Here is a 25,531-nt window from a genome sequence, read left to right as displayed (position 1 = left end):
GTTCAAAGCAAAACTAAAGTTTTTGCATTTTTTTTAAGTAAAAGAAGGTTTCAGACTGATGTAAAGTTTCTTTTTCTGCTCAAACATACGTACTGTTCTTGTTCAATAAAATTTATGTCGAATAATCACATGTCGTTGCTTTGATACTCGTTTTAAATTCACACAATGGAAACAAAAAAGTTTTTTCGTAGTTTTTGCTAAAAGAAGATTTGAGTGTATCCAAAAATTACTATTTCTGCTCAAACATGTACACTAGAGATTTATACAAAAGAATGCATGCCACAAAAACCAAATGTCTTGCTTTTAACATTGTTTTCCAGGCAAATGGGACGAAAATTTTGATTTCTCGAAGGTTGTTAGTAAAAGAAGTTATGAGTTTAATCCACATTTTATATTTTGCTCAAACGTGTTCACTGATCTCGTACAATCTAATTCATGTCGAAAAAACTACATGTTATCACTTTGAAATGTGATTAAAAAAAACTAGGATTTCTTGAAGTTTTTTTCAAAATAAGTTTTGAGTGAAATAACGAAATTCTATTACTATTCAAATATACTCTCTGGACTGCTGCAATCAAATCAATGTCGGAAAACCGGCACACCATTACTAAAAATTTTGATTTATAAGCAAATAGTTAAGAAAAAAAGGTATTTCTTGATTCTTTTAGGTAAAATAAATTTTGAGTACAATCAAAAATTCAGATTCCTGCTCAAACATGTTCACTGCACTTATACAAGAAAAATAATATCGAAAATATGTCAAAAATGTTTCATTGAACAATATAAAAGAACGAAGTTTATAATTAAGACGTTCACATTAAAAGATAAAACTGATCTAGATCAGTTACAAGTTATCTAGATCAAAACCAAAGCGACCAAATTATAGTGTAAGTTATTCCGAATTTATTTGTCGAAGAAACCAAACTTTTTCGGTTAGATTGAACATGATTTTCATGCAGTTTCAGTTAACAAAAACAAAAGTATTGGTTTAATGGCTCTAGGGGAAATTTGAACACCCCTAGGAACAGTTTTTTTTAACCTTACAAAACTTGAGGATATGAACATGAGATATGTGAAAGTATTTCCATAATCGGTTGACCCATCGTTGAGATATTGCCGAAAATCCATTTAGATGTTATTGATCCCAGGGCTTCTAGTGCTAAGAATCATTTTGAAAATTATCTTTTAAATCCTCTTCAGAGCTTTCTTTCAAGTATTTCAACAGCTAGTCCATACTGGTACAGCACATAACATGGCAGATAAGGAACAAATGACCCTCGGGTTAAAGGAGATAGAGACATTTTACATATGTGTTACATTAGCCTTGAATGCCCTCAATGTGATTTTTGAAAGTTAAATTCTTATCTAGCATGAGCCCTAGATACTTAACTTCCTCTGACCAATTTATTGGAACCCCTCTCATCGTGACAACATGTCTACTTGAAGGTTTCAAATAAAGAGTTTTGGTTTATGTGGGAATATTATTAGTCGAGTTTTGGAAGCATTAGGAGAAATGTTCCATTTTTGCAAGTATGAAGAAAAAATATCCAAACTTTTTTGCAATCGACTACAGATGACACGCAGGCTTCGTCCTTTGACGGAGAGGCCTGTGGCATCCGCAAACAAGGATTTTTGACATCCCTGAGGTAACTCGGATAAGTCAGATGTAAAAATATTGTATAATATTGGTCCAAAAATGCTGCCTCGAGGAACACCAGCTCTCACAGAAAGTCTTTCAGACTTGGAGTTCTGATAATTAACTTGAAGTGTACGATTTAACAGACAACTTTGAATACAAAATACAAAATACAAAAAATACACTTTATGGTTGAAAATGTTTGTGTGTTTGGTACAGAGGATAAGGGAGTTCTTAGAGAACGTGTTTTTCATTTTCATCATTCATCATTCAATAAAATATGTTACCAGGGTCATAGTTTTGAGGGCATTTGCGTCTTATGGGTTTCATATGCCTTTATTTTTTTAGGTTCTATAAAAATGAATACGGAAGTCTATAACAGTTTTTCGAGGGAGAAATTTGTTACTTCGGTTAGATACAACTTATATCAATACTAGATCAAAGATTTTGAGCAAAACAGAGCCGCTTATCACATCTATACAAAGGTTCAATCTCGGCTCTCCAAAATGAGCCTTTTTTTAGAAAATATTTTAAAGTCTCCATTGATCCAGGTATGAACCCATTCTATCGTTTGATATAGGCGAATGCTTAGGACAAGGTCTGTGAATAATCTCACTCCATCGTTGATGTTTCAAAAGCTTTCACCACAAAAGTGTTGAACTCGAAGACCGCATGATAAAATTTGAAGGTATGTTACCAAATTCGCTGTAGTGGTATTATTTGCTACTTTCACATAAATAAAAATCATGTTCAAAGCGAAAAACTGAGTCTTAACAGATTAAACAATACAAACAATGAATAACATTTATGTTTCGTTCACATTTTCCTTATAACAGCTACCATAAAACATGATAGAACGATTTTCGCATATGGGCCATTCTGTACGGAAATGATGTATCCAAATAAGTTAACTACATATATACTGCCGTGAATCGCAAGTCAGTCTCATCTGTAAAAAGTAGGCATTAAGAAAATGGGCTGTGAAGTTTTCAAACTCGTTTTTTATACGAATATTCAAAAATATCCAGAGAATATAACATGTTCCAATCTTAATAAAATTTTCACAACTTGCTTTTTACTACCATATCTTTCCAAGAAAAAGATAAAAATGATCAAAACAAGTTACATTTTTTTGTTTCACGGTGCGAAAGTCTGTAGTGGGACTGATATGTTACTGACGATTCCTTTTCATTTTTATTCCTAATTTTTTATATTTTATTCCTAATTTTTTCGAACAAATCATACTACAGTCATCTCTCTCTTACTCGATATTGAAGGGACCATCGAGTTACAGAACACAAAACCAATGGCACTGCGATCCAAGGGACCATCGAGTTAGCCATGAAAACCAACTTTTACTATGGTTCTCTAACTCGATATCGAGATACGGAATATCGAATAATGAAGAGTTAAGGTGATAATAAAACGAAGCCAAACTTTGAATTTTCAAGTGCACAAGACGAGAGAATCTAACAACAGTTCGCGTTGAAAACCAATCAAATTGCTTGCCTGCTGGTGGTGACCAATGGGAAAGATTTTTAACGCGCAGCGCTATTTGGTTCTCGAGTCTTGTGCTCTTGAAAATATGAGGCGTGGCTTCGTTATATAATCACCTTAACTGTATTTCGTTAGTGTTGCTGAAAGAGAATTGGAAGAGATGTTGAATACTGAACTCAACTCAATTTTGACGAAATTGCAGATGGGACTGACTTGCGATTCACGGCAGTATAGGACCGCTTAAAATCGTTAACGCTGACGACCAAAAGGACAAATTTTCAGACATTATTGCGAAAAACTTCATCTGCCGAGTTCTTCCCTGAGAGTTGCCAACAGCAATAAACATAAATTTTCCTGCATACAGATTTTCTTCTCGCCCTTGCTATCCATTTACCGCTAACGACCCAATCGTTAAATACTGGCTCTAATCTGTCTGTCTGTCTGTGGATTGTTTACTATAGTAGCAATTACGATTCAAGGCCTCATTCTAGTCCGAAAATCGCGAAGATAAATCGGAATGCGAGGACCCAAACAGAGAAACGATGTTACATCGCTGTGTAAGAAGCGTGATTCGAAAATTCTCTGCCCCAGCTCTGTGCGCAAAACAAGCAACAGGAACACAACAATTACCCAGATTTCGATATGACGAAATTCTCACTTTCTTCGCGCGTGACGAGCAACAGACGGCGAATTAATCGGAACCCATTTTTTGCGGATAATAACAATAAAATTAATCAACACGTAATTTGTTTTGCCCAGGGCTTAAGCTATTTTTTTTCGCACTGAATCAGAAGGGAACATAAGTATATCGAACCGTCAAGATTCGAAATACGGTTTGTAAGATCAATCCACATTTGTTACAACGAGGATCAACAAACGAAGAAAGTTTTGATGAGAGTATAAATTGCACTAGAGTGCTGAACAATTCGAAATAATTAATACATCTTATATATTATTTGGTTTGCAAAATCGGTGGTTCAGTGGCTCACATTTTTCTCCAAAGCATTTTCAACAGTACTCAATTCTTCATTGATATGCATACATCACTGGACTATCATATTGTGAAAACCTCGTTATCACTTTCCGAATGACATACCCATGTATGTACATTCTAATTCACTTATGAATTTTCGCTACACTGGTTCAATCTTCAGTCATTTTATTCCAAACTACTCTTCCTTCCGATGGAGATTTGGCTATCGTTCCTCAACAATCATTAGCATCTGTAAACATTTCCGACCCTAATCCCGTTTCCATCCGACTGGGTACAATCTAATGTATTTCCTAACCAGAAAATCTCCCATGTTAACACACGCCAGCAATATCGGGGCGCACCCCCGACCGAAGCTTATGAAATCAAACCGGGTACTTTTGTGAAATTGCGTATAACTAGAACAGGGGGCATACAAAGCCAAGGAAATTTATGAATATTCATTACACTACCACAAGCTCATGTAGCTCTTGAGGACAGAGAATTATCCGTCTCCGGCTCTTCGACTTCTCTTCCTCTATTGAGGAACTTCCGACTTTTAAATGAAAATTACAGCCTGTCAAAAATTAAACGTTTGCTTTACGTTTCGTCTGCCATATGCAGTCCAGGCAAGAAACGAGTCCAACGAGTGTCCTTTCGGTAGGTACTTGATTATAATCTGAGTTGGCGTTCATTCCGAATCGATATGTTCCGCAGTTTCGATCTGTCCTAGAGATGAGAATAAGCTGTGCGCTAGTTTGGAAGAAGCAGAAGAGTAAATCATGAGAATGTAGATGTAAGGTTCAAGAATCCCGAAAACAGACTCGTTCAGACTAATTGGCTGTCAGTGAACAGAAATCGATGGTGCTTGACCCGCTCTCTGGGTTCTCTGACATATCGATTTACTTTGAATTCATAACAGGTTATCCTATCTATATGGTTCTCACCGTCTCGGCTGATTCCGGAAATTGCACACTAGAAGAAATGTGGGTTATAGAATTGAATTCAGAATGGAGTAAACTTACATCGGAACTGATCTTGGAAGCCTTTTGAATTTTCAGGCGAATATCAGTTTTTTCGAGTTATACTCCACTTCACAATTTTTCCGGTCAACCGAACTTTCAGCATCTAATTAGATTAGAGCGGTCAAAGCGCATTCGAGCTGATGATGAGCTGTACGAATAGCGAAGCATACGGATGTTGTGCAACAAGCATCTAAGACTACAGCAAGAGCGTAGGCATGCGATGCGAAAACCCGTTGATGAATATTTAAACAGAGTCTAATGAATCGTGCACTTTGCACGGATTTTCAGCGAGGGATTGGAGAATAAGTGCACAGTAAGCTCCTTAGGGTCAGAACGGTGCATTTGGAGTTTCCCAAACTGGAAGCAACGATGCTCTCAATTATGGATATCGTGCATGAGAAAATTAGCCATATTTCTTCGACTTATGTTCCGGTGCAAAGGAAATGTCAAAACTGCTAACATTATGCAAAACTCTGTGAACAGCTTATTTGCTAACGAGAGATATAGAATCCTTTCTTCTTGGAAATACAATAAATGCAGAATGCGAAGCAAATTAGATTTCTTTACAAAATTATTCTAACACTTGAATCGAAATATGTTTTCTTTTGCTTGAGTAGCGAATTGAACAGGGTGTTTGCTGCCGAAAAAACTGCGCCAAAGAGACTGAAAAAAATCTTGCGTTATTACCATGAGCATTCTATCCACAAAAGCATGGCCAAAGTTTGTAAATTTCCCTCTATAATCTTGATGTTATAGAAATTCTGTCTTTTTTGTCAGAGTAGTGTTTATTGGGAATACACAAATAGATTTTTGGCTTTTGTCCCATCCATCTTTTGCAAAAAAAAAGTTGGGATGGTCTTATGACTATTACTTCCGCTTCTCAAGCAACAAAACGTGTGTTCAATCCCAGGCCCATCCATTTATCATATTTGAAGCATCATATATATAAAATCCTAGAGTTGTCTGTTTGTCAGTAACGCTTTGAAATGTTTCACCGAAATGTTTCAGTGAGCACAGCAAATTAAGAGCACTACAACAGTCAATTTAGGAGCACTAAAAATTCAATTTGAATATTACAACATTACAATTGCAAATTGTGGAGCACTACAACAACTATTTGACAGAATGTTCTAGAGTTTTTTGACACATTGTTCTTCCTAATTCGAGGAATAGTCTCGAACTTCTCATCATTATAGTTTTCTTCTTCAAGCAAATTGTTCGAAAGAACTTGAATCCTGATTCAAGTTTAAAATGTGATTCAGAACGAGTTTCGCCATTTCCAACTAAGATTTAAAAAACAAATTAGACATATGCTAAAGAAAGATAAACATGAATGTGGTGAATGATTTTACAATTAGTCGATGGTACCATCATAAAAACTGTGATTTCTAAAGATGAGAAAAAATACAGAACACTGCAACAGCTATCCCGGTCAACCAGTCAGTGGTTTTCGATAGCGATCGATATCGATTCGTTTTGAACCATCGCCATCTCTGGACACAGATCTACACAGAAATTTATTGGGATTCAGCAGATTATTCGATAATTTTCAGTAAGATTTTGCTCTCTAATTCATAGACGCTTCTGGAAATTTTGAAACATTTTACAACAGAAGAAACATTACAACAGCATTTATAGCTGTAAATAATTCAGATCAGAACATTACAATAGCATTATAGAAACGTGCTCTATGGAGTAGGGTCAGAGCATAAATTAGGGCGAATTTGCGTTCATTAATAACATGCGTGTCGATTTTGGGTCATGTTAATAAAATCATAACCATTAAGCCTCAAACACAATGTGAACGGCAGCACGGTACAACGGCAAAACGGCAAGCCCATCTTGGTCTACACTCTGCTTGTCAAATCCATGTTGAATCTGATAGAGTCGACATTGATCAAAACATTGATATGTCATTCAAGTCGGTGTTGCCGTTTTGCCGTTCTTGCCGTAATGCCGTTGCATTGTGTTTGACCCTTTATCCTCTACTTCTAACATTACATCTCAACTATGACGGGTCTGCTTCTCTGCTCATTATTCTTACACTACCTGCAACTTTATCAACAGAGAAATTTTTCCATCCATGTTTTCATTTTGCAGTTGAACATAAACATTATCAATCTTTGAAAGGTTATACGTAACTTTCGGCTCTAAAATTCTATTGGGTAAGTTAGTTCTTTATATTGAAAAGATTTTCAAATGTTATAAATATTTTTTTGCAATTCCGTTGCAAATCAATCAACTTTTCATTGAGAAGTTGATCAACACAACGGTCTACTTTTCCTGCCGAAGCAAACAGTGCTGAAAAGTAGCACTGTTTTGGTAGGCGTCAACCAGTCTTTCCATGCCGTTTGTGCTTATTTCGCGCGAGTGAGTCGAGACGAGTCGTTCTCACCACGGGTGACGTGAGGAGAATAATCAAATGGGAGCGAGTCGATACCTCACCAACTTGTCTCGCCTTGCATGCCGCACAGCATAAGCAAAATTGCATCAGATTCTTGGGTATCTTGTACGATTGGCGTGAGGTGAGAATTGTGGGTGTCGTACAGTGAGGTAAAAATTCTCGACTCGAACGAAGTGACTTTCCATTTGGTTTACACGGCGTGTCACTTAATTCGAGTCTATATCCGCTGTGCGATCTAGTTCCGACTCAGGCAGGCGATTCTGATGTGGGATCGGATCGTCCAGCATTTGTAGTCAGCTGTATGTGCTGTCTTACCTGGTCTTCCCTCCAATAGGGATAGAACTGCATGATACCGATGGGGGCGAGAAATTTTGTGACATTCATGGGTACTACCTACTGTATCACAGCCTACGTGAGGGACGAATGACCTTCGGGTTAAAGTCCCTCTCAAACAACAACAACAACAGCCTACGTGATTGAAAAAAACTGAATGCATAGTTTCACGCATGGCTGTATGCTCATGTGGGTTTCTCTTGAAATGTTTGTTTGTGCTTTTAGAGTTCATCCAGTTGAAATGGAATTTTTCGAAACAGCAAAAAATGTTGTATGCAACTCGTTGCAAAACTCGATTTTTTCAGCACTCGTTGTATTTATCCAACTCGGCGAGCCTCGTTGGATAAATGTACAACTCGCGCTGAAAAAATCATCATTTTGCAACTTGTTGCATAAATAACTATTACAACTGCCCTATCATAATGCCAAATTTGGTCCGAAAATTTTCAACTAGTGTAATCGACGGGAATTTGATGACTTTCACTAGAATTTCAAGAGTTTTACAACGAGCATCGTAAACTGTCAAAATCATTGGATACCTGTTTGAATTATTATGAGGAAAATAACCGTCATCGTTTCATAATTTTCAGAAACCTCAATGTTCAAAATTAAAGTTATGTTTTTAAAAGTTAATCACTGCACTGTAATTGCTATCTGGAATGCTATGTCCTGCATCGAACTGCCAGACGCTTCGAAATCCGGACACTGACCTTTTCACGGTATTTTTGGGCCAAATTCCGACTTTTTTCACCTTGAATCCATAATTAGAATGTCTTCTACGTTATCGATGCATAAAATTATCGAAAAACATTTTTTATGTGATTTAGGGCCGGTGTCCGGTATTTGAAGCATCCGGACTACCGGAATAAACACGGTAGATTTTTTTAACAATTTTTCTAAAAGTAAACGAAAAAACTGGTCTTTGGTTTTCGATGATTGCTTTGATGGTGATGATGGATTCTTAAGCCTTAAGGCTAAGTAGCCCGTCATTCGTTTTGGCAACAATGATGACTTTTCAGCTTGTATTTCAAAGTGATAAAACTCAGTCTTGATAGTTTATATTGACTTGAGAATGTATCACTGTACGCGCTAACATGCATAAAGTATGCTGATACTTTTTCAGCTGTGTCAGTGCAAACCCAACTAAATTTCTTTGATTCTAAATCGTGTGCAACAATCATCAACGACGCGTACAAATTTCAATGACGGCCTACTTCGCCTTAAGAGGAAAATAACCATCATCGTTTTAAGAAATTTCAAATCCAGTTTTTTTTTTGCTTAAAATCGAGGAAATATTCATGAAAATTTATTGCACTTCATATGTGATGCAATGAAAGATTTTCATGAGGACTTCTTTAAATTTGAAAAAAAAACTGGTTTTTAGTTTTTGTTGAACGATGGATTCTTGAGCCTTAAATCGGACCGCTAAGGAAATTATACAATTTTGTTTGTGCTAATGCAGTCAACTTTCCAAAGCTCAATACTAAAAGAAATATCAAGGTATCTAGATATCTTGGGAAATATTGAGTTACAGAACACAAAATCAATGCAACTGCAATCCAAGGACCATTGAGTTAGCCATGTAAACCAACATTTACTATGGTTCTCTAACTCGATATCGGGATACGAAATATCTAGCAAGGGGCTGTCTAATAGTTACGTAACCCCCAAATAGTAGGATTTTTTTTGTATGAAAATTAAAAATAATTTGTATGACGCGTAAGAATCTCAAACCTCTCGCCGGGTAAATGTGGGCACCTTTCATTGGTTACCTGTGCCCGGCTGCTAGGCCTTATAGTGGTTTGGCTAACTTGAGCTCTATGGTGCCTGAACTTTAGTTCTTATCTCCCCGTGGTTCCAGGTGGATAATCCGTGCACGGATCTTTGTGAGTGCTTTCGTTATAGAGGTGACCAATTGTCTGTCGGACTATAAATAACAGTAGACAGTGGACGACGTATGGTTAGGTCGACTCACAATGGCTGCATTCTATTCTGGGATGTAGGAGTCTTCTGAGGCGTCTGCGTTCAGAAGCTACCGAGCGATTATAGGGGGACATGGATCTCCTAGTCTCAATAAATTCCCGGCCAGTGTTAGTTTCATAGGTAAGACACTCGAACGTATGGTTAATCGAAGCTTGTCAACGGAGTTAGAGAGGCATGAAAGGATCCACCCACAGCATTCGGTACGGCTACGGGTTGGAAATGTTCTTCTCAGAGCTCGATCGTTTATTGGTCAAGTCCTCGTCGGACGACTTGCATGTAGATGTAGTCTACCGCGATTTGTCCAAGGCCTTCGATATGCCATGCCGATCCTAGATACACTTAAAAGAAATAGAAATTCCAGGGGCTCATGTTTAACTACGTGGAAAACTATCTACGGAATCGAATGTTGTACAGCACGCTGAAGTTATGTTATGAAGTTATGGAGTCTGTCAAGCAGAGGTATCTCTGAGTACAATGAGGCCTGCAAGATTTGCTCAGGCGCGTTTAAGTTTTCGCCAGTAGTTTCACTGCAGGTGGAGTGCGGTAAGTTACCATTGCTCCACGTGGTGGTTGAGGACCTGCCGACCAAGGCCTTACGGGCCCTCAAAAAGGGGAATCTAGACAAAGGGTAGACTTACCCACTTTGTGCACAAGGTCACAATTGTGACAAAGGGCCTGGGATGAGTCTGAAGCGCACCGGTCCTTGACGAGGTCGGTTATGGTGTGTGGTTCAAAAGTGCCGTAAACCACTGCGGCCAGCTACCCGGCCAATGCGGTATCTTCTAAGCTGAGGCCTACGCCCTGTTACAGGCTTGTAAGCTCCCTAATGGAGTTCAGACTGTCGTTTTCTCTGATTCCGCAAGCTGTCTCTCCGCCATTGAACATGGACGGATTGGTCGTCCGTGGTTGATAGCAGTACAACGGTTCAAGAACATAGCCTTCGTCATCTGAGTACCGGGCTACGCGATACTGCTGATAAACTAGCAAACCAGAGTCGTCGTGCACAACAGGAGGTACCTACCATGCCATACTGTGCCGCTACCCACTAGGTGAAGCAGATGTCTCGATGCGTATGGAACGCTGAGTAGTTTAACAACCGAGAGGCCTTCCTGCGCAGAATCAAGAACACAACAGAAGAGTGAGGAGACAATCCTAACCCTCGAGGTCAAAACATTGTGACTCGGCTGAGGATTGAACATACTCGACTCACTCATGGACCAAGGATCAGGGGCGATACTGCGTATAATCATCATCTATTGGTGGAGTGCCCGACCCGGGCTCGATTAAGGACAGAGTTCGGCGTATCTGTATCACTATGGGAAGTGCTATTCAATGATCGCAGCACAGAAGCATCGGTGCTCAGGCTCGTCAGAGCTCTGGGTTATTATGACACAATTTCAGGGCGGTTCGTTAGAGAAGGTCGATGCTACGGCACGCGAGATGCCATACTCGACAAGGCATTATACACGGCAATACCTAACTTGAAGGTGGTGCTCCATGTTAGTGGTACGTAGAGGGGTCGATGTCACAGCTAGTCGAGCTGCTGTGCACGAAGAGGTGTTGTAGATGACAATGCCTAGCTAGGAGGTTGGCGCTCCTAGCATTTGAAGTTGAACTTGAAAGAAAATGGCAATTGGGTTATGTCATAAGTTCTAAGCTCGACGGGATATTACACTGGTAGAAGACCACCGACCTATCTGTTTTGTCGGTCCTTCGGATGTGGAAACCCAGCTTGCCAGTCCAGGAGATTATCGAAATCATGACGCATCAGATATAGGAATAGTTAGAGTATCAAAAAGTAAAAAGGTTTTAAAAGGTACAAGAGGTTTAAAAGGCACAAGAGGTCTCCTCCTTACCTTACCTTACCTGCGCGGGGCGTCGTAGTATCACCGCGCCATAAGCGCCTATGTACTGTCGGTGTGTTACCCAAATTGTGCTGTCACGAATGATCTTCCCTTGCTACGGCAATCAGGTTAAAGTGACTTTAATAGAAAGATGCTCAAATATTCAATATTCCCTTACGTAATCAATGGATGGCCATTAAAGGCAAGTTGACTGTTTTACTCATTGTGACCAGATATTTTTCATTAGAAATTGATTGACCCGGCTAATTTTGTACTGCCAATAGACTTTGCGAAAATTCCTATAAAACGTCAAATTTAAATTATTCTTTTATTCAACCTTCCCGAAGGATTTCAACAAAAATATTCACAACAAACACGTCATAGCTCTTGTACAATGCAATAGTGGAAGAATTGTGACAATCCGTTGACCCGTTCTCAAGCCATTTCGTGACATACATTCATCGATTCATTTTTTAGATTTTAAATTGCACCGATTTCAAGTAGTCTCGAGAACAATTAAGATTTCAAACATATTAGCCGATTTTGAATGCAACCGTAATATGTACAAAAACTTAAAACTTTTTAATTTGTTGGTTTCTGTCCTAAACTAGAAACATAACCACACCATGCTTAACAATATGTACACAGTTCATTTTGACAGATTGTGGCACTGGCTAGAGAGGGATAGCTTAACTCCTCGTCTTTGTCCAGGCCTCTGGCACTACTATGCTTCCTCATGAGAAAAAAACGAGCCACCATCTTTGGTTCCCCAAGACAGTTCAATATTAGTAAACAAATAGTTGTTTCGGGACAAACAATCTAGAATAGCGAAACAAACTTTATGGGGAAAATATTTTTAATACTACTTTATGCAGTTTGTTGCAAACGCTTAATATATGATTCTGAACGAAAACGTGTTTATGGTGAGCCTCGAAAACAGTTTGACAAAATGGAAAATTATCATTGATACGATTTAGCCACTTGCGTTTGATGCTCGCTTCAAAACATGGCTACTTTGGCTGTCTTTGTCTTGCCTTTTGTAGATCTGTCAAAATAACCTGAGTATTGTCAAACTCGATTCGTGGTGCGATTAAGAATATTTTGAACTTTGGGGTGGTTCTATTGGAATTTCAGTTCATTTAGGGAAATGAGATCGATTAATTTCGTAGATGGGAAGAAACAATAATTCTTAATATTTAAAATTGTTTTCACCGTTTGATAGAGATCCTATCTACTAATTCAAAACACTCAACAACCATTACTAATTGTGCACAACAAATTTCGGATATCGCACCACTCTCTAGAGGACACATAAACCATAGCCGAGACATTAATGCTCATGCACACCCGCTCATATTTCCCCTATAATCCTTCGAATCTTGGTTGGCAGTATAAACAACCGCGGAGAGGAATAACTTGCTGATGGTCACCTTCACCATTTAGCGCCGGTAGTAGCAAGAGTGCACTTAGCGCGCTACTGGTTTACTCCATTCATACACAATACACACATGTACCGTAATTCGGGGTAACGTTGATCAGCATTTTAGGTATTGCGTAAAAAAAAACAATAACACATGCGAATGTTGCAAGTTTTATATTTTTAAAACGATTACAAAGAAAGGGGACGGACCTGGCGCCTCTCACGCCGCGGACCTGGGATCGAATCCCATCTCCGAGATAGTCACTTATGACATAAAAGTTATAGTGACGACTTCCTTCGGAAGAGTGGTAAAGCCGTTGGTCTTCAATTATAATAAAGATTGAAAAAAAATTACAAAGATTTTGACTATATATTGTGCTTAGGCTCTTCCTTAGCCGAGTGGTTAGCGTCCGCGGCTATAAAGCAAAGTCATGCTGAAGGTGTCTGGGTTCGATTCCCGGTCGGTCCAGGATTCTTTCGTAATGGAACTTTCATTGACTTCCCTGGGCATAGAGTATCATCGTACCTGCCACACGATATACGAATGCAAAAATGGAAATTTAGGCAAAGAAATCTCTATGTTAATAACTGTGGAAGTGCTCTTAGAACACTACGCTGAGTAGCCGGCTCTGTCCCAGTGCTTTGTTTTTGAGAGTTTTATGCATGATTTTTAAAAAAATCAAATTTATTTTTTGTATACTGCTGATTAGGATTACCATTGATCTCCCAAGTTATATATATTTAGTAAAGTTTCACATGGATTCGTTACTAACTTAATTCATGAGTCAAACTTTTATAAATCATTTACTTTAAAAGATATATTAATAACAAAAAAAAAACATGAAACATCTAATATGCCAAAAAATAGACAATTTCCCAAGTATTTTCTGTCTTTTCTACTATCCTTTTTTATTTTTGAATTTACCACACTAGAAAGATCACTCCGATCAATGATACCCCGTTTTACGGTACGCTACTTGAAAGATCGTAATCCAGTGCTTGATCTCTATTAAGAGGCGAATCATCGCTACTCCCACATCCCGTCGTCGTCTTCGCCGGCGTTTTCTGGCTCGCGTTTCGGCTGGTATGAACATCTGGATTGTTGCAGAATTTGTTCCCGAGTGAAATTCCGCTGTGGGCGTCGTCGACATTAAAAATGCACCGACGTTGAAACGGTAGTAAATGCATTAATGAGTTTCCAATTGGATTAGATTTCTATGGATCAATAATTGCCTCCGGAACAAGGTGATGGAAATTATTATTGGTTACCCAGAGAACCAGAAGTGGCATAACTATTTACGAATAAAGTAGTCTATTTATACAATTTGCATCACATCCGCACTACATGGTAAATGAAATCGTTTGATCGATTTGATTCCAAATTTTCTTGTACAGAACACTATTTTATGACTTCGTATGTGCATTTGATTTCGTCCCGCATACTAGAACAGAGTAAGTCGGATCAATCCTTAGTAGCTGTCAGATGAAGTTTGTTATCGTTTGTTAAGTCGCAAAAGAGTACAGATTAGCTCGCAGTAAAATCTACACACTAGTATTGCATGATATTTTTCGTTGTATAAAATAAGTCCACCTTGGTATGTATAAGGCACTTTCGCGGCATCTTATACGTGAAACTTTGCACATATAAGCATCGCATAACACAAAAGGAGATTTTGTTATACGTACATTCTGGTTGTCATGTTAGACCTGAAACACTAAAACTTTTAGTTCAATCTAGGAAAACGCCTGTTGAGAATCCGATCAGACAAACATCGGAAGATTACTCCCCTCCAAAAGCATCACGTTTCGGCCATTACATTCCGGAATGGAATTTCAGAGTGAAAATTGTGTAATCCCATATTTAGAACTCGAGTGGCGGCAGGTCGGCCGACTCAGGACCATTTAACGATTTACGTTTTTCAACGGCTTTCTTCGACTTAGCATGTCTCGGTAGAGCCGCCGCTTGTTGAGCTGGCCGCCGCCGCATGGAAGTAAACGGTAATTTACGGTTTGTAGTCTTTTGCCCAGATAGATCGCTTGAGTGTTTATTTTGTAATTTACGACCGGTTCTAGCGTAAATGGGCAATAACTGGTACACATTTGCTTGGCTACGATTGGTCTAGGATGGCCTTCGCGTTTGCTGTGAAAAGTGGGAGTTGACGTGTCATCTGGGATACACTAAGTTGATGAAGTACTGTATTCATCTTATTGTGCATCCAAATTGTTAACTAATAGCTTGCGTATCCAAACTTTTTGTGTAACTTGTACGCTCACAGAAAATGGCCATTTTCTGACAGTTTTTTTGCATTTCTTCAAATAATGTTCACAAATTCTGATCGATTCCATCAGCTAACTGTTCACAAGAATTTCTTTCAAAATTTCCGCCATGGAAGCAGTTCCGTTTTTGGTTCTAGCGATTGCTATGAACGAATAGATTAAGTTTGATAGAATAAGAGTGGAAGATAGAAGGAAATGATAGATACAACTATAAAGTACGAGGAAGGGGACGGGTCTGGGATTGAACCTATGAGCTTCTGCATGTAAAGCAGAAGCGATAGCCATTAGACCACCCGACCAGTGGATTACAACAGAGTTGTAACAGGTTTTGTTACTCAGTTAGCACGTTTTTGCAACAAAATATGTATTAATATTGGCTGGTTTGTAGTTAAAATAACGTGAAAAATATAAGGTACCGCGGGGCAAGTGGGTAAATGGGGTAAGTGAAAACAATTGATATATTTTACTGAATATGTGAATTAACGTTTTAAACTCATGCGTAAACCTTTGAGGCCATTGAGAACATTACGATAGGTAAGAGATTTCTGAGATTTTTCAACCATTATTGCATAATAGAGCGAAAAATTGTTAACCTGTCAACTGTTACTCCGTAACAAATTGGCGCATACAATCTTATTTAAATATTTTCAGTGGAAAAAAGTTGCGGAAAATAATTTCCTGTACCACTTCTTAGTTGTCCTCTGTGACAGTTTCAAACTGCAATAAAAAAAGTTTTAGAATTAATTTGACGTAGACCTAAAAATAACTAAATTTAAACACCGTCAATTTTCTTATCAGGTGGGGCAAGTGAAAAGTTTATCATTAGAGATTGAATTTGTGTTTTCTCTTTAAGTAGCCATAAGTAAACATGGTTCGCAATTATCATAGAAAAACATAACGTGCTGATAATTCCAGAAACACTATACTCAAGCGTTAGAAGTTATTAGAAATCATGGAACTTCTCTAAAAGATGTTGCCAAACATTACAATATTAATATATCTACTTCGGGCAGCCAATTGAAAGGAAGACGTTGACTGAAATGTTGCAATATTAGAGAACACACGGAAATCTCGTGGAATGTCTATGTAAAGCTAGTTCAAAACATAAAAATGGGGTGTAGGTCTTTCCACATGAAAAAGATTCTAAATACGTTATTGAAGGATTCCGTTTGATTTCTTCCGAAGAGTTTTCCGACGTTATATCCGACTTTCTCAAAAACAAATAACGAGCGGTGGAAATTCTACAGAGCAGAAATGCAATTGCTGTCCTATAATGTAAGAACTAACATTGGAAATGTTGCAGTTATAATGTTGTTGAATCATTTCAACTAACATAACTGAACAGAAGAAAATTAAAGTGAAAAGAATAACATTTTCTTTGTTTACATGTTACTTATGTTACTGTTCATTGGGAAGTCTTAACAAACGTTAAAGCTAATAGAAATCGTGAATATAACTGTTTGTTTTTGAATTTATTGTTCAAAACGGTAAACTTTTCACTTGTCCCACTTTTGGGACATGTGAAAAGTAAGAAGACATTTTTCAAAAACATTTTTTGTATTTTTTTTCTTCATTTTTTCATAAAAATCAATTTCATCATGCTGCTTATATTTGGTTGGAGTCAAGCTAAAAAATATACACGACCTCATTTGTTTCAATTTAAAGTTTCTAGAATTTGAACAATCTCAACTATGCGAATTCCATTACCCACTTGCCCCACGGTATCTTAACACAATTTCCTCTACACTTAACAAAATTGAAAAAATATATGTTATAATTTAAACAAAAATGTTACTCATTATGTTTCAAATAAAACAAATATATAACTCATTTTGTTATTTTTCACGACTGAATTATAACAAATTATAACAAAATAACAATCAATCTTTTATAACAAATTGTGTTATAATTATGTTTTAAAATAAACAAAATTTGAAACAGTCTTTGTTTGTTATAACTGATTTTGTTTTTATTATGTTATAATTTCCTCGATCAACTCAAAGTGCTTCTAAAAAAATGAAACAAAATTTATTTGTTGCAAATCTTTATATAATTTTGCTGCAATTTTGTTGTTATCAGGCACTCTGCTCTGAACAATACTAAGTTGAGAAACAGGCTCTGTCTAAGTAAGGAGGGGATAGAAGATAAGCTTATGCAAATTCTCAAGGTTTCAAATTATAAATTTATTATTTCTCCTCTGAATTCAGTAAACACCTAGGCAATTACAAGCCGTATATCGAACAAAACCTCTTAAATACGATTCATGAAGAGCTACTTTAAGGCATTATAACAACACTTTGGTTTAATATAGGGCATGTTGGTTTCGTGAAAAATATTACAAGTACTGTAGAGTAACAACATCTCCATGAAATATTTTCTTTTGAGCAGATCAAAGCTGATTTTCCTATCTTGTCTCTGGATTCGATCAATGACAATTACACGGAGATAGTTTTCAATCAATTTCTCCATTTTGGAACAGGTTTCTAGACAACTAGACGGTAAGATATACTCACTGTATGGGGTCGGCCTTCCGCCGAAGATGTTCGGATCGTGCAGCAACGGAGCCCGTCCATTGCAGGCATCCTTGGTGACAGCTGCTTCTTGGGCCCAGCGCAATTGATGGCACGTTTCAGATGATGATGATGCGTAAAATTCAATTTCAGACGAATATCGACGACGACGACGATGAGTTGAGTCAGAGAAAAACAAAATGAAAAATTGAAAGGAGAGAAAATATTATGTTAGTTTATTCCTGTGCGGATTTTGGGTGAATTTGATATATATTCCCAGTATTCTGGGTTCGAAAATTACAAAGAAGCAGGCAAGTATCATACTCTAGGTTCGATTACTATTCATTTGTTAACGAATCTAATGAAAGGTCACTAGTTTATATATTTTATGGCATTGTATATATTGATAAAAATCTAACACTAAACAGACAGGTGGTTTGCAAAAAGGAACACTGAAACAAACGAACAAAATTGTAAGGAGTTTCGAAATTTTAAAACACAATGAAGGGAAATTGAACAATTATTACTATTTATCAGTTGCGGAAAACAATAATCCTAAGGCAAAGACATCTTATCGTATTCATTTTCATTCCTACACTCAACGGCAGTAGTCCTCATGTAATGTTGTGAATTAAACAGCAAGATTTGCGTGCGGTGGCTTGTAGTATGTTTCATTCTGTTCTGAAATAGGGTGTTGAGAGCGAGAGAGAAACTCCAAACGTATATATTTACACAGATTTTCTACAGTCTGGGCAGTGTTGCTGGTTCGTGTCCGGCTCAGGGGGTTAGTATAGAGGACAGAACATTAAAATTACCAACATGTTGTAATGGCGCCTGTGTGGTGTGAGCGTGTATCCTCAAAGTCTAAACAGGAAACGAACGACTTTCTGTCAGTTCGATACAGCGATACACTTACCCCGTTTCCGGCAACACTGACAGCGAAGACTGGTACTGGGTTCTGATGATGATGATGGCGATGCTGCAGTGACAGTTGCAGAAACAAATGATTAACACTTTTTCGTTAGTGTTTTGTTTTGAAATGGTCACATTTTGAGGGCGATTTCCCATCTCTTCACCGTCTCCTTTCCGGTTGTTGAGGTTGAAGTCGTCATCGCAGTCGATGTGTGTGCCTCATCAGTTCATCTGTCAATCATCAATACGGCGGTTTTTTGAATTTTGGGTCTTTTTGCGAGCATCGTCTGTGGCGACGATTGATGAGTTCCAACGCGCGAAAATGTGACATATCCTGCACACAGACAAACACAAGCACACTGAATGCAATTTTCTGCTCATTTTTTTAGCGGGATTGATTTGGTTTTTTGACAAATCTTGGACTTTGAGTGGGACAAGTTGTGATTTTGTGTGTTTGTGGCGGTTAGTATCCAGAGCAGTTTATTTTTTATAGGGAAGAATATATTAGCCACTCCTTTCGATAACTGATGGAATTTATTAACTCATCACGTATGATCAAGGTAGAGACAGATTTGTTGTGTCATTCGAATGGCCTAATTGTTCTGGTAATTGGCTAGGATTTATTGTTCTGATGTTTGTTGGGGCTCATTTGATTTTTTTAAGTTGTTTGTCTCTCTTTTCCGTCGTATTTGATTGACTGATGACTGGCTGTTTGTATTTTTCATTTGTTGTATACATTTTGTAGGACTGGAGGTTTTGTAGGGTTGTTGCACATAAAGTGCACTGCTGTTCAAGGTGTATTTGTTTATGTATGGTTTAAGTGAACACGAAGCTAATTGTTAATGCTTTACATACCCGAATAAATAAAACTGGAGAAAACCCGCACAATCCACTGTAACAGCACCATGTGTAATATTAAGTATACCATAGAGTTCATTGTAAAAACACCGATAGAAAAACCACAAAATAAAACGATTTGAACCATACAGCAAATCTTCAATAAAGTTTCTACCGTGTATTGAATAATTTCGTCCCCTTGATGCTAAAACTAGATAACTCGAAATTTGAAATTTTTGACTTCAATATATCAAAATATTATTCTCAATTAGATCTGAAAAATATCTACAGCTCATAAGCGTGTGATTCAATATACATAACTTGAAGCTTATTTTCCAATCATATTCTCTGCGAAAAACCATCACCTTGTAAAACGGTAATAGTTACAAATTTACACATCTCAAAATTTGATTTTCTAGTTATCTAGTTGTAGCATTAAGGGGACGATTTGTTAAGTAACGTAATCACCCATAAAAGATAACTTTTTTTTAACGTTTTTTTTTACGAAACGATACGTCATAAAGTGAATCAAAGGTTGTCCCTTAAGATACGCAGATGCAGATATACCATTAATTTTACAGCATTCGTATGGTATTCATACAATGACATTTAATACAAACGTATCATTTTGAACCATAAATTTAATTTGATTGATGCTACTACCATTTGATAAATAGTACCATAATGTTTTTTAACAATAATTGTATCGTTTTGCGATTCACAAAACTGTACAGAATTATGCAACTAAACCAGATATCAGAAAACCATATATTCAACAGTATTTGTATGGTACTCAAACCATTCAACACAATGTAAAATTTTTGTTTTGACTGCCGATTTGAAATTTAATTGCTGTTTCTACCATTGAGAATATGGTATGAACATGGGTTTTCATTGCAGCTGTATCGTTTTACGTAACATAAGCTGTACAGTGTTATGCAGTCTATCGAAATATCGTTAAAATTTTACATATGTTTCTACAGCTCCTTGTTACAAAACAGAAGTATCAACACGGACAACAAGTTTGCATTGACCATATTTGTCACTGATCGGAAGGTTGAAAAAAGACTGCTAGATGGATACTGGAAATATTTCTAATTTTTCATGAGCTTATACTTACTTAAAACAGGCTTCGAAAGTTCGCATATTTCATCTCAAATTAGAGAAAAAAATGTTCGAGCTAAGTCAAATAGGATAATGGTTAAGACAAAGGCTCTAATAGCCCACCAGCTAACTGGTCTTAGCATACGAAAGAAAGTATTGATACATACTTGAATCATACTAGAATGATCTATTATAGAGAAAACACAAAAACGCTTTCCATACATACCATACATTCTTATTGATTACACTTTTCATAGAACTACAAAAAAAATATAAAACTTTTAAACTAAAATTTTCGACAGAAAAAGCAGTTTTTTTTTCATAATTTATTAATTTGTATTCCCTTCAAATGATTCTCCTATAATCTCGCTCAAGGATTCCCACGACTTGATTCTACTAGAATTCTTTCAAGGGATTCTCTTGCATTCCCTGTAAGGGATTTTTTTTGAAATCGTTTCAAGAAATGCTTCTGGAATCCCAAAATCTCCTGGAAAATTTCCAAAGAATTCCCGTGGAATGCTTCAAAAGTATTTTCTTTGAATTTTTCACAGAATCTCTCCTATGGAGAATTCCAAGAGAAACCTAGAAATACTCCAGCAGATTTTTCAGGATATCCTTCAAAATACTCTTCTGGAATCTCTCCAAGAGATTCTTCTGGAATCCCTCCAAAAGATTTTCCTAGAATCCCTCTAGGGGATTCTTTTGGAACGGTTCTTCTGGAATCCCTCCAGGGGATTCACCTGGAATTCCTTTAGTGGATTCTCCTGGATTACCTTCAGGGGATTTTTCTGGAATCCCTTCAGAGCATTCTCCTGTAATCCCTTCAGAGAATTCTCATGGAATCTCCCAGAACCTCCTGGAAAATCTACAAAGAAATTCCATGGAATGCCTCCAAAGTATTTTCTTTGAATTTTTCATGGAATAACTCCTATTGGAAACCTACCAAGAAATTCTCCTGGAATTCATCCAGCAGATTCTTCAGAATACCATTCAAAAGACTCTTCTGGAATCCCTCCAAAAGATTTTCCTAGAATCCCTCCAAGGGATTCTCCTGGAATCCCTCCATGGGATTTTCCTGGAATCCTTCCAAGGGATTCTCCTGGAATCCCTCCAAGAGAATCTCCTGGAATTCCTCCAAGGGATTCTCCTGGAATCCCTCCAAGGGAGTCTCCTGCAATCCCTCCAAGGGATTCACCTGGAATCCCACCAAGTGGTTCTCCTGGAATCCCTCCAAGGGGTTCTCCTGGAATCCCTCCAAGGGATTCTCCTGAAATTCCTCCAAGGGATTCTCCTGAAATTCCTCCAAGGGATTCTCCTGGAATCCCTCCAAGGGATTCTCCTAGAATCCTTCAAAGGGATTCTCCTGGTTCTCCTTCAAGAGAACTCCTGGAATTCCTCTAAGGTATTCTCCTGGAATCCCTCTAAGGGATTCTCCTGAAATTGTTCCAAGAGATTATCCTTCTTCTTCTTCTTTCTGGCATAACGTCCCAACTGGGACAAAGCCTGCTTCTCAGATTAGTGTTCTTATGAGCATTTCCACAGTTATTAACCGAGAGCTTTCCTTGCCGATTGACCTTTTTCTTTGCATGTGTATATCGTGTGGCAGGTACGAAGAAACTCTATGCCCTGGGAATCGAGAAAATTTCCTTCACGAAAAGATCCTCGACCAGCGGGATTCGAGCCCACGACCCTCAGCATGGTCATGCTGATTAGCTGCGCGTTTACCGCTACGGCTATCCCTCCAAGGGGTTCACCTGGAATCCCTCCAAGGGATTCTCCTGGAATCCCTCCAAGGGGTTCTCCTGGAATCCCTCCAAGGGATTCTCCTGGAATCCCTCCAAGGGAATCTCCTGAAATTCCTCCAAGGGATTCTCCTGGAATCCCTCCAAGGGATTCTCCTGGAATCCCTCCGAGGGAATCTCCTGAAATTCCTCCAAGGGATTCTCCTGCAATCCCTCCAAGGGATTCACCTGGAATCCCACCAAAGGGTTCTCCTGGAATCCCTCCAAGGGATTCTCCTGGAATCCCTCCAAGGGATTCTCCTGGAATCCCTCCAAGGAAATCTCCTGCAATCCCTCCAAGAGGTTCTCCTGGAATCCTTCCAAGGGATTCTCCTGCAATCCCTCCAAGGGATTCTCCTTGAATCCCACCAAGAGGTTCTCCTGGAATTCCTCCAAGGGATTCTCCTGGAATTCCTCCAATGGATTCTCCTGGAATCCCTCTAAGAGATTCTCCAGGAATGTCTCCAAGGAATTCTCCTGGAATTCCTCCATTGAATTCTCCTGGAGTCCTTTCAAGGAATTTTCTTGGAATTCTTCTGAGGGAGTCTCCTGGAACTCTTCTAGGGGATTCATCTGGAATCCTTCCAAGGAAGATTCTAGGAAAACTCTTCGGAGGAATTTGTAAAAAATATTCGGTGACAGTAGAATTTTTAGACCTATTCAGATCCTATTTTTCAAAACCAAACATATGTATAATTCCAAACATTAACAACAAAAACACATAAAATCTTAAATCATACCTCGTCAAAATAAGTTAATTTCAAATGCTTATTACAAATTTGTCAACCAATTATATCAGAGCAATCATCGCTCGTTCGATAATCCTAATGAGAACCAGCTTTGCTCAGCTGATGCCGCCAGATATCCAAAACAGAGACGCTGTCAATCAAATCTCTGCTGATGACGGTGACATTTGGCACTAAGTGAAATGGTTGTGGCGATATAACAGCGAATTCACAATGATCTGCTCCATATTAGGAGGCGGCCAAAACTACCAGAAATGATTGATATGTTCATATATTTATTATTTTTAAACGTGTTATTTATGTTATTTCAGTGATTTAAATGTCGTCAAATTGGCTAAAATCAAAATAAGAAAAATAAAATGGAATGGTATTTGTATATCATGAAATGGCTTGAGAACTGGTCATAGGATTTGCATAATTCTTTCACACTTGCATTAGTCCAGGACTCCGACGTGTTCGTAAGTAGAAAAAGTTTAGAAAAATCTCCGGAACAATAGGAAGTCCTGGAAAAAAGCTAATCTGTCATATTGTATGAGAGATAATTAAAATACGATTCTCAATTGAGTCAATAAAAACAATTTTGAATATTTTTTCAGCTTTTCCTCCCATTGTGAAATCGTCACAATGAGTAATTCTAATTTTCCCAACAATTTGTGCGCTTCCGAGCAGCAGGCCTCGCAGCCACGTTAACTACTTTGGAGTGCTTGAAAATAGCCAAACCCCGAAGCAAGGGGGTAACAACAACATTCTTTTCGCATTTCATACCGCTCTGGCTGTCGCGGAAAAACAATCGTACGAATTTCATGCGCGTCATCATGGAGCGGGTACGTAACAACTTACACTTTTCTGCCACAACTGGGTCAACGAGTTCGAAATTGAGATATTTTTGTACGATTTTGTATGATTTTTGCCCCGAGTAGGAACAGATGGATGATCTCCGGTTTTCGGATAATGTTGCAAAACCCTGTTGCCGACTCATTTGGCTATGAATAGAAATTCATTAGGGTTTTTGGTTGTTTGAGACCGTTGTCAAAAGTGAAAGCTTTTTATTCTAACATTTGACGTACAAATAAATTGTATATTTTCTTTGTGAAATTTTGTCCACATCCATCTAATTTCTCTAAGAGTCCTTTGAGTTGATGGCTTAACATTCAGAAAAAATTAGGTGGTTGGCTACGGATCCGTCAAGAGATGGAAAACGATAACTTTGCTTTCAGCTGTAGTGAATCAAATCATACTGCTGTAGGGTGTTCTGATTCAATAGGGACCACTGTGAGATCAATTTAAATACGCAGGCATATGACCGTCTTTAGCTCTGTGGTAATGTGCGCGATGCTATACGCGACTGAAGGCAGTTCAAATCACGATTCGGCCGATATTTTTTATCGATTGAATTTTTTCACAAACATCTGAACATTATCGTGCTGCTAGTTATTACTCATGGTAGTGTTTGTAAAACATCCCCGTAAGTAGCTGTGCACATTCCAATGAGAATGTAATTTTATCAGAAAGAGACCACCCTAACGGCAATGATTTCGCATATTTATCAACCCTAGTCCCGCACCGAATAACACCCAGAATCTGCTCCACGTAAACACTGAAAAGCACCTTGCAGCATGGCGAAACACAAGAAGAGTCCGCTTGCATTGCCAGCATAAAACTCGGCTTGGAACCGTTTCCCGGCTTGGCAAGAAACTGCTGGTGAAAAACTGCTTCTGGGAAACCATTCAGATGTGAACAAATTAATTTTTGCTCTCTCATCCCGCCCGCCAGGACCAGATCCGGGATAGACCTGTGCGCCGCAATGTTTTTAATTGAAGGCAGCTTCGAGACAATTGAACATTAAATTGATCGAAAACATAGATTATGAAACCGTGTCTAATCATGAATTTCAAAATGAGGTGTGCTTTGAAAAAAGAACGATTGAAATCCCCTTAACTCAACTTAACTCGAAATTTAAAATTTTGGGTTTTGCAATCCCTGAAGGATTCAGCATTGGTATCCTTGTAATAATTCATGAAAAAATGAAATAAAGAATCCCTGAATAGTCCCGTAGTTATCCATGTCTGTAAAATATATTCTAAGAATTCTTGAATACATCCTTGAAGGGATTCATAGAGTAAACTGGAGAAATTTCTTTGGGAATTTCTGCAATGGTCCCTCCAAAAAGTCTAGAAAGCACACGCAGAAATAATAAAAGGAATTCTTCAAGGAATCGGTTGAGGATTTACTGCACAAAATTGTTAATATAC

At 38.0% G+C, this 25,531-nt stretch overlaps 1 protein-coding gene across 11 annotated transcripts in view; it reads right to left on the bottom strand.

Annotated features, from left to right (window-relative positions):
* LOC5572228 (heterogeneous nuclear ribonucleoprotein L) overlaps positions 1-25,531 on the bottom strand; it is a 710,940-nt gene that overhangs the window by 159,543 nt on the left and 525,866 nt on the right. For 4 of the 11 annotated variants that reach the window (XM_021851703.1, XM_021851706.1, XM_021851708.1 and 1 more), the window contains exon 7: positions 17,903-17,989. In XM_021851703.1, the coding sequence (XP_021707395.1) occupies positions 17,903-17,989 (87 nt within the window). Of the gene's footprint in view, positions 1-17,902; positions 17,990-18,815; positions 18,904-25,531 lie in introns of those variants that run through there. The other 7 variants (XM_021851704.1, XM_021851707.1, XM_021851709.1 and 4 more) reach the window with 5 other exon arrangements.

Source organism: Aedes aegypti, chromosome 3, assembly GCF_002204515.2.
Source record: "Aedes aegypti strain LVP_AGWG chromosome 3, AaegL5.0 Primary Assembly, whole genome shotgun sequence".
In the NCBI taxonomy this organism is placed as follows: Eukaryota; Metazoa; Arthropoda; class Insecta; order Diptera; family Culicidae; genus Aedes; species Aedes aegypti.
The sequence above is the reverse complement of the archived record's forward strand: the minus strand, read 5'-3'. Positions and strand labels throughout refer to the sequence as shown.